Raw genomic sequence first — 11,137 nt, forward strand, 5'->3', positions numbered from 1 at the left:
CTTATGCTTCCAAAACATTAGATGGAGCCCAATCCAACTACACTACTACCGAAAAGGAACTACAAGCTATTGTTTTTACTTTGGACAAGTTCCGGGCCTATCTTCTTGGGTCCAAGGTTGTAGTGTACTCGGATCATGCGGCACTAAAGTACTTGTTGGCCAAAAAGGAATCAAAACCGAGATTAATTCGTTGGGTGCTTTTACTACAAGAATTTGACTTAGAAATCAAAGATAGGAGCGGGTCCCAAAACCTAGTGGCGGACCATTTAAGTCGCCTCGAACACACAAAAGGCGACACCACTCCTATCAATGATTCCTTTCCTTTAGATGCCTTGCATGCAATCTCGGAAGTGGTTCCTTGGTATGCCCCAATAGCAAACTATTTGGTTTCACACACTCTTCCTCCCAATCTCGACAAAAACAAAAAGGATAAGCTGAAAAGCGAATCCAAATACTATATTTGGGATGATCCCTATTTGTGGAGGTGTGGAGCGGACCAAATAGTGCGACGGTGCATACCTCAAACCGAATTCCAAGCAATCTTGGACGCTTGCCATGCTTCCGAAGGAGGTGGTCACTATGGGCCCCAAAGAACGGCAAGAAAGGTCCTTGATTGTGGATTTTAGTGGCCAACTCTTCTCAAAGATGCTTCTCTCTATTGCAAATCTTGCCCCCAATGTATGAGGTTTGGAGATATTTCCAAGAAGGACGAAATCCCCCAACAAAATATGCTTTTTTGTGAAATCTTTGACGTATGGGGAATCGACTTCATGGGACCATTTCCAAACTCCAATGGCTTTCTCTACATCTTGTTAGCCGTCGATTATGTGTCAAAATGGGTGGAGGCAATCCCCACCCGAACGGATGACGCTAATGTGGTGTATTCTTTTGTGAGGAATAATATCATTTGCCGTTTTGGAGCCCCAAGAGCAATCATAAGTGACCAAGGATCACACTTTTGCAACAAAAAAATAGACGGCCTCATGAGGAAATATGGCATCATCCACAAAGTCACCACGGCTTACCACCCTCAAACAAACGGCCAAGCCGAAGTCTCTAACCGGGAAATCAAGCATGTGTTGGAAAGAATTGTAAAGCCGAATAGGAAAGATTGGAGCATCAAACTCTCCGATGCACTGTGGGCCTATCGAACGGCTTACAAAACACCCATTGGCATGAGCCCCTTCCGGCTTGTATATGGTAAAGCATGTCACTTACCGGTGGAGATTGAACACAAAGCTTATTGGGCCGTAAAGAGTGCAATATGAACTTGAGTGGGGCCGGAATAGAGAGAAAGCTTCAATTGGCGGAATTGGAATGTTTGAGACTAGAAGCTTACGACAATGCTAGGCTCTACAAGGAAAAGTTGAAAGCCATCCATGACAAGAACATTAGGAGAAGAGAATTCCGACCTGGTGACCTAGTTCTTCTCTACAATTCAAGGTTGAGATTATTACCCGGAAAGCTTAGATCAAGGTGGGATGGACCCTACCAAGTAGAGAAAGTAGAACCTTATGGGGTCTACCACTTGCGCCACCCAACAAGCCCGGACATCTTCAAGGTAAACGGGCACCGTCTTAAATTGTATCATGGTGAGCAAAGAAAGAACTCCAAGGAATTTGAAGTGTTCCTCTTGAGGGATGCAACTCTTGAACAAGCACCATGAGCTGCTGAAAGTCCAACTTAAGGACGTTAAACAAAAGTGCTAGGTGGGAGACACCCCACCATGGTAAGATCTTCCTTTGAGCTTTGTACATAGACACTTGACTTTATGTTTCTTAGATAGATTTTATTGTCAACTCTCCATCAATTGTTCAATTCTTTGCTGATGTGCCAAGAAAAATGCCCTGATCTAGTGCTTACGCAGCTGTGTGGATAGGGGAGGTTGTAATGTCAAAAGTGGTATAGACACATGCATAATTAGGAAAAACAACCCCCTCTGCGCGTACGCGCGCCTGGCGCGTACGCGTCCTTAAGGTACTCGAAGGTCACCCACGCGAACGCGCACCGTGCACGCACGCGTGGATCGCAAAACATAGCCCCCATACATTTACCCGAGAGTTAGGCCCACACCATGCCAGAACCATGCCTGAAGCACAGGAAGCTCGCGCGCAAGCGCACATGGCGCGTCCGCGCCCCTGGGCAAAGTCTGCCAATTGACGCGCAAGCGTGCTATGCGCGTCTGCGCCGATTGCCCCGCTGCACCCTTGGTACATATTCCAGAGAGTTAGGCCACTCTCAGGCCTATCCCACGCCACAGGCCCAAAAACCTCTGCCGCGTACGCGCACTTGGCGCGCACGCGTCCTTACACTACAAGCTCAACACACGCGCGGGCGCCATAGCCGCGTGCGCACCCTATGATCCTGCACTCCTCTCTGAGCCATTTCACAGAGAGTTGAGCCCCCTCTGGGCCCCTCCCATGCCTGGGGCGCAACCACGCTGACGCGTGCGCGCACTGTGCGCGTGCGCGCCGAAGGTCCTGCAGCAACTTCTGGTACATATATCAGAGAGTTGTGCCAACCCTGTGCCTCCCTTGTGCCCCCAGCCCAAGCTCATGGGCGCGCTCGCGCAAACCGCGCGCGCGTCCCTCTCCACCTCGTCTCACTGCGTGAGCGCGCACTGTGCGCGCACGCGCGGATGACCGGCGCCCAAAACAAAAAGGGGCACACTCACCCTCCACTTTCACTTCATATTTTCCCCCTTCTCATACCCTTTACTACACATCCAATTTGAAAAAAGAGGCACACCCATTTCTCACCCTAACCCCTCCATTCCCTCTTCTACACTTCACTCTACCACCCTCTACCTTCTCTACCACTCCCCATCAACCCACACCACAACCTCACCTCCCATTTTCCTCATCATCTCACAAGGTAACATACTAAGCCACCATATCTTGTGGCTCTCACTCATTCAGTTTCAACCTCTTTTACTTAGCTTCTTTCTTCTTTCACTTTAGTTACTTCTTTAAGAGGTTTTTGTTTTTCTTTTCTCTTCTTTTCCTTTTCTCTCTACCCCTCAACTTAACTCTTCATGAGCATTTAGGTTTCCATTTCACTTGCATTGGTAGATGAGTTGTGTTGCTTGCTTTTCCTACTATTACTGTGCACTGTAATCACTCTTAGTGGATTGTGAACTATTACATTGCTCTCACCATCTTGTATTCACACACTACAACAGGATGCACACCAAGTGTTCGATGAAAGGCATACTTGACTTTTGAGCCCACTTTGACTAAATTGCCTCTCATCTTACCACTTTTAAGCGCATCCTCATTTTCTTAGCTTGCTTTCTATTTATGGTCCTTAAGGGTATGTGCTTCTCATGCTCCTTTACTTGCATGCTTAAATTGCCCTTGCACCATATGACAATGATTTGCCTTACTTTTCTCATGTTATCATAGTTACATGTTGCAGCTGTCATGTGACAATGATACCCATATTCTATGGCATAACTTTTCATTGCATATTCGCACTTACTTCCATTCATTTGGGTTTGATGTTTTCCCTTTCCTTGTTCTCATAGGATGGTGATCAAAAGAAACAAAGGGAAAGCCCCCAAGAAGCAAGTCTCCAATAAAGCACACCACGACCTAACGGCCAAGCCACTCTTAAAGAAAACTAAGGGCCTCGTTGATGTTCTAGAGAAGGATAACCCTCCTAAGGATTCGAACAAGTTTCCCAACCGTTATTGCGAACTTGTTTACTCAAGAATGATTGAAAGAAATTACCATCCGAAACCCCTCCTAGTCTTACCGGCTCACCTCCATCCGCTTATCATGCCACACATTGACCGGAGACAATGGAGGTTCCTCTTGAGGCAACCAAAGGAGGCCAATCTCTCATGGGTAGTGGAATTCTACTCCAACTACCACTCTCCCCTTCTCACATCAATATTTGTGCGCCGAAAGCAAGTGTCGGTCACAGTGGAAACAATCCAAGAAGTCCTTGGGATTGAACCATCAACGGATGTATACGACGCCTACGAAGAAGCTTTGGCTACATGTGATGACCGTGCATTCGATTGGAGCGCGATCCTTCGCGTCATTGCTTTACCCGACGCATATTGGATCCGAGGGACCATAAAGCAAAGACCCAAGGGTTTAGATGTCTGCCACCTCACTCAAGAAGCCACGGCATGGGCCCAAATTCTGGCTCACTATGTGCTCCCAAGTACACATGGGTCATCTATCACCGCCGAGTTGGCCTTATTGATATGGTGTATCTTAACCGAGAAGCCGGTCAATATTTCGCGTATCATCCGCCAATCCATGGTGCGCATTCATGCAAAAGGGAATCTACCATTCCCCGCTTTGGTGACCGAACTAGTTGCAAAAGCCGGCGTCAACCGGGAGGCTAGAGATAGGAGAACCTCAATTTCGGTCGAGGGTGATATAATTCCGACCAAGAGATGCCTCAAGCCTCCGGAAGCCCCCAAGGACACCGAACTAGCCACACCGACTCGCAACACCACCACTTCATCTACATCACAGAAATCGACCGCCCAACGCCTTGAGGACCTTCACAAGAAATTGGACCGTTATGAGCGGCGTAACCAACGCCGCTATGCTCATGTGAAGAAACTTCTAAGCGTAGTCACCCCATCTATGGAGGAACCCGATATCTCCACATCCATCGCAACTTCAAGCGGCGAGAGCTTTGACATCGGAGATGTGGGAAACTCGGAGCTCGACCAACCACTGCGCCTAACCTATAGCACGGAGGACCGTGCTAAGTTTTAAGTGTGGGGAGGTCGGCCGACCGATCTCCGTAGGTAACATCTGAATAAATTAGGATAGGTTGCATGATTAGGTCGTAGTTAGCACCATTTGCATGATAAATTTACTTGGTTGGACAATGAAATTCTTTCTTAGGAAACCAATACTTTGGGGCAACCATGGGACAGTGCAAAAATTTTAAATGCTTTGATGCCAAAATTGCATGAAGAATTATATCTTGGAACATGGGTTTGAGTTAAGAACACAAGCTTGTGAGACTTGAGCCTAATGGTGTGGTTACATTTTATAACCATTTATTTCCTTTCTTGTGTGCATTATTCTCTTCCTATGATTGTAATCCTTGATTTGTTTGATTCTTTATATCCATTGTTTTGTGCATTCATGCATTTATATGATTGAGGCCATCATTTTATTAGCTCACTTACCCAAATAGCCTTACCTTTTATTCCCCCTTGTTAGCCAACTTTGAGCCTACGCTTAACCCACTTATTCTTATTTTAGCACATTACAAGCCTTAAAGCGGAAAACAATGACTGTCCTTTATTTGGATCTTTGATTGGCTTAGGCTAGTGAATGTGAGTGCCATCCAAGAGTGGGAAGACTTTAGGACGTTGGTCGGGATAAAAGGGTGATTGTGTTTTGTATTTCTATATTGGGGAATTGGGTACATGCTCATGTATTGACTAAATGTATAGACCTTATGCATTGATGCTCTTGTGTAAAGTTTGAAAGAAAAAAAGAGAGAGAAAAGAATGACAAGAAAAAGAAATAAAAGTGAAAAAAAAAAAGAAAAAAAATATAATAAAATAAAATAATATAGAAAAGAAAGAAAAAGAAAAGCAATAAAGGGGACAAAATGCCCCAAAGTAAAGTTCAAACAAGATCAATGCATAAGTATTGTGAAGTGGATGGAAAATACATGAGTATGTGGAAAAGTGAGGAATGGGTAGTTAGGTTAGTATTCAATTGTATAGGTCATTATATAGGTTAGATGGGGAAGTTTAAGTTAATCAAAGATTCAAATCCCAAGTCCACTAGCCATATATGATCCTACCTTGACCCTAACCCCATTACAACCTAAGGAAAGACCTCATGATAATTGTATGCATGCATTGGATAATTGTTGATTGTTAGATGAAGAACAAATATTGGAAAGCATGATTAGGGGAGAATTGAGTTAATCAACCCCAAACACCGAGTGACTAGAGTGCAAACACTTCCGATGAGGGTTCGATGCTCAATCCTTTGATTCCCGGCTCTCGCGAGCATTCCTCATGCAAAAATTGTGTATATTGCATTTGATACTTAAAAATTGGCAATTCCTATGCATTGACCACCATCGTGTCCCATGTGCTTGCATATGTCATAAGGAAGCTGATTCGTTCCCAACCAAGTAGATAACAGCATTAGTCGTAGTTGCATGCATATAAGTAGGTTGCATTTCATGAGTCCTATACGTTTGTGACTCCTCGGTCTTCTGTGTTTCTTTGCATCTTCCTAAGCATGAGGACATGCTAGAATCTAAGTGTGGGGAGGTTGACAAACCCCATTTTGAGGGTTTATCTTGTGCTAATTTCAAAAGGGTTTATCAACGATTTCACACACTTTCTGCATGAAAATACAAGGATTTGCATTCCTTTCCTAGCTTTGTCTCATGAATGAAAACATGCTTATTTTGCACTAAAATAGATACATTTCTAATCGTCTCTTGATGCCATTCGATGCCGTGACTTGTGTGCTAAGTGGTTTCAGAATATAGGGTAGGAATGGACAGGAAAAGAGAAGGAAGACAGGTGCAAAGGAAGGAAGCATGAGAATTGAGCTTTGGGAATTTCCGCATGAGCGCGTGCGCGCACCTGACGCGCCCGCGCGGATGAGAGCAATGTGAAGCCGGGACTAAGAGCCAAGCCACGAGCCGGCTTAAGTAGCGACTAAGCCAGGATCCTCATGGACGCGTACGCGTACACTCCGCTTCCGCGCATACTCCAGAGCCGCATCCAGGGCGCGCACGCGTACCTTGCGCGTACGCGCCGATGTTCGAAAATGACTTTTTAAAAGTCACGTGACTTAAGCGTGGAATTGGTTAGAGATCCTAACTTTTGAGGAGTGCTTTGGCGGGAAAGGACTTAAGAGGACCAAGGGGGCAAGGGTTGAGGAGTTAGTTCATTTTTTCTAGTTTTGGGAGATATTTTTAGTTAGTTACATTTTTAGAGAGAGAAACTCCAACTTCTCTCTAGGATTCATCAACTTCTCTCAAGCTTTTACTAGGGTTCTTCCTCATCAAAATTCTGGATTTTAACCCATTCCTTGGTGAGATCCATTGCAACTTTCATTTCACTTTGCTCATGTAATAGGTTTTCCCTTCCAATTTCAAGTGTAGTTGTAATTGTTGACATTCCTTAGTTCTAGGATTCAATTCTATGATTTTTGGATTCCATTGATATTTTGAGATTTTGATTCTCATTGTTGTTCCTTGATACTTGTTGCTAATTCCTTGTGTTACTATATTTCTAATTTCACTTTTCTCTTCATCTCACCATGACTTTCCTTTTTGCTCATTACATGTTTGATAAAATGTCAACACTAGCTATGGAGTAGAATTTTTGTGCTTGGCATAGGGTTTGGATATTGGGAGGAATTGAATAGTCATCTCAATAGTTGATTAAGAGTTAAGGATTGCCAATTGACTTGGAGAGCACTAAAGCTAGATTCCCCTAAGGTGAAGCTAGGACTTGTGACTCAAGTTGATTGTTTTCATTTGATTTCCCTCTATACTTAGGGGATAACTAAATGAAGCAAGGCCTAATAGTTGTCAACGTTGAATGAGCTATGAGGATAGAATTTCCAATACCAACCCTAAGTCAAGTCCCTTTGATAATTGATTGTTTGTTTCTCATTACTTGCTAAAACCTTCAAAGAACTCAACCAAGGCTTACTAAATCAATAAGATGCATACTTTGGCAATTCCAAGGGAGAACGACTCGGGAGCTTAATACTCTCGGATATAGATTGTAGATTTGTTTGATGATGGATTTCGCGTTGGTTTAGACTATACTACGATTGATCACTTGATAAATTCTATACCAACAAAAATTCATTTGTCACCTGGGCCTGCCGAAGTTTCTTTTCCAACAAGCCCACTTGGGCCATCACGGGCTCAGCCTTCCGAACAACCACGGCAGAGCGAAGAAGGGCACGATAAACCGACTCAGCCTGGAACGAGACATCACAGCCATCAAAAAACGACTCCGTTCCGGGCATTAAGTGCTGATCAATAAAACCCGTAGCATCGAAACGTCGGTCCATCACACTAGGAATCAAGCCCTCTTCCTCAAAAGTCTCACTTCCCGGCTCCTCCGTCCTACTCCTCTTCCGAGAAGCCTCGGCAGCCGTCAACACAACGACCTCAGGCGACCCGGGCGGAACTTCAACGCCAGTAGGCGCCCCCGAAGGAACCACCTCCTGAGGAATAGCCTAAGAATCCACGGCCGGGGTCAGAACAGGAGTAGAAGGAGACGACGACCCCTCCTCCCGAACCAACGCTGCCTTCAACCTTGCCAAAGTAGTCAACCCGCCAGCCATCTCAACTAAAAGAAAAACAAGAGAGGAGTCAAAAAAAAAAAAAAGAGAAACACACCAATATATGTCCGACAAGCCTCGGGATCCCCCATAACGTCTCGAGGATTCAACGGGCGTTCACCAAACAAATGCACAAAACTTTGGCAATATCCTTATCCTCCCGAGACAAATCATCATAGGAGATCTTAGTCAAGACCGACGGCCCGGCACCAAAGTTCCAGTATGTCGGAAACCGGCGCTCGCCCTCCAAGGTAAGCCAAAACGGGTGGTGCCCCCGAACGGGACGCACCTTAAAGTACTCCCATTTAAACCCATGAAACGAATCCTCAAACAACCCAAAGATCCGGCGATGAGGCTGAGCATGGAAAGACATATATCCTTTCTTGTGCTTCCCCTCCTTAGTCGGAAGAGTGCACAAGAAAAGAAAAAGGAAAACGGGAACCGAAGCCGGGAGATCGAGATACTGGCACACCAACTCAAAACACCGAACGGCCGCCCAGCTGTTCGGGTGAAGCTGAGACGGTGCCACAGAACACCGACTAAGTAAACCCTGAACAAATGGCGAAAATGGGAACCGCACACCAAGCCGAGTAAACATGGATTCATAAACCCACATCCAGTCCGGCACGGTGGGTGAACGGAGGTTCAAATAGCAAACACGCTCGTCGGCATCAGGGAGCACGAGCTCGTATCGCCCCTCCTCTTCACCACCACCACAAATTGCCCCCTGATCGCGGAGCCGTTGGAGATCACCCTCCGTCATCCGCGACGGAACACCCCATACATCGCTGGTCACCCAACCATAGCGATTGGGAACGCCCCTGGAAGGGGCTACTGGGGCACCCACACCCTCATTTCTCCGACGCTGCATACCTAAAACAGGGAGAAGCACCACCATCAGCCTACCAACTCTACACAATATCAAAGTTAAAAACCTAAACACCACTACAATCAAAGTAGAAAACGGCGGTGCTCAGCCCCTTCCCCAAACTCAACAAAAACACCAAACACAGCAAAACAAAACAAAACAGAACAGGCATGCACAAACAAGTATGAAAAGAAAAGGCAAAAAATACCAACCTGGTGAATTAGAAGAAAGTCTGAAAGAAAACAGGAAAACAAAGAAGAAGCAGGAGCGACACCAGAGAGCAAAAACCACCAAGGAGTTTATCAGAAAATGAAGAAGTTCCTTTTGAAAAGAAAAAACGAACGAGGGAAATAAAAACCGAAGCGAAACGGTTTCAAAAAGAAGAGCAAAAAGACACAACTAACCCTGGGCACAATAAAAACTCACGGGGGCAAAAGAGAGAAAATCCCCCCCCCCACAATAAATGCCCCCTCGGAAAAGCAAACTAATCAATTACGCCTCAAAGGACTCAAACAGGCGCAGCAGGCACGGAAAGGTCACGTCAAAACCAAAATACGGTCAAAACGAATCTTTTACCAAAACGAAATCGAGAAACCGACCTCGTCGCCAAACGAACACTCGACCAGCACCGGAGACAGTAAGAAACGTCTCAAACTCTTAGCGACAAACCGACCTTACTCGCTCTCCCGCTACGGGGGCAACTGTTACGGATCCGGCCCACGAATCCCGGACCCGTGACCGAGCCCGCACCCGGGTTCTCGGGCCAACCCGTTTCATCTCTCTAGAAAGGCCCTGAACCGGCCCCTAGAGTACTAACTAACTTTCGAATTCAAACGTTCCTCTTATCTTAGCCAGATAAGATAAAGATAAGATAACCATCATCACCTATAAATAGAGGACCCAAGTCCCCTCAGGTATTCATTCATTCCTCATACTTTCACCTCTTAGATCTATTCTGACTTGAGCGTCGGAGTGTCTTTGCAGGTACCTCCCCTCCTCTCCATCTGGACAATCCAACATCTGAGTCGACCCGCAAGTTCCCGATCCTCCTCCTAGATCGTATCAGAAGCATTCTGTACAGATGTGTTTGAAACTTATAAATATTATTTCAATATAAGAAATATTATAGTATATTTATACTAATGTATGTGTACACAATATAAACTTATTTATTTTAGTCTTAAAATAAATTTGACTTTTAAGATTTTTTTTGTTTTTTATGATATTTTTAATTTAACAGACTAAAAATTAATTTTAAATTTTCGATATTTATTTAAATAAATAAGTGAGCTGATCAACTAATTTATCTATTACCTTTTTCTCTTAGTAAGAAAACACGGCAAACAAAAAATAATCCCTAATTTAATTAACATTAGATTAGTAGGTACGTCTCTTTTTTAATTTTCTCGATTCGAATATGAATGATGAAAAATTATTTAAATAAAATAAATAGAGTTAAATCTTAAAATAATTTTTGGACTTGTACTCGAGTCTTAAAGTGATTTCTAAAATTAATAATTATTCATATTCGTCTCTAAAATTGTCCTTTGAGACTCATATTAATGTCTAAAATAATTTCCATCCATCCTTACCATTAGAGAGGACTGAAACGACGTTGTTTTGTACTTAAAAAAAATCCTTTTGAGTCTCCCTCTTCAATTTTATTTTGTCACACTCAATACTACTCTCTCACTCACAATAGCAGAGGCAAACTTTCCTCAACTCTCTTTGTCGTTGCCTTTTGCTGACTTCCATCTTGGTGCCGTGCCGCTCCCCCCTCCCCCCTCCCCCAACCTAGTCTTTCACATTTTCCAATCTACTTTCCTTCACTACTACGAGATCGAGGTGCTCTCCAATCACGCTGTCCAGATTTCACACTTTTTCACTGTTTTTAAGCGTTCCGTCAACCACATCCACTCCTCCGTCGTCACCGTCATCGCTCTCAAGTGCA

At 44.5% G+C, this 11,137-nt stretch overlaps 1 protein-coding gene across 1 annotated transcript; it reads left to right on the forward strand.

The window, feature by feature from the left end:
- Window positions 1-1,264: 1,264 nt before the first annotated feature.
- On the forward strand, window positions 1,265-1,666 carry LOC130980891 (uncharacterized). Its single transcript, XM_057904535.1, has one exon. The coding sequence runs from the start codon at window positions 1,265-1,267 to the stop codon at window positions 1,664-1,666; it is 402 nt and encodes a 133-aa protein (XP_057760518.1).
- Window positions 1,667-11,137: the final 9,471 nt, after the last annotated feature.

The sequence above is a fragment of the Arachis stenosperma genome, chromosome 5 (assembly GCF_014773155.1).
Source record: "Arachis stenosperma cultivar V10309 chromosome 5, arast.V10309.gnm1.PFL2, whole genome shotgun sequence".
Classification (NCBI taxonomy): Eukaryota; Viridiplantae; Streptophyta; class Magnoliopsida; order Fabales; family Fabaceae; genus Arachis; species Arachis stenosperma.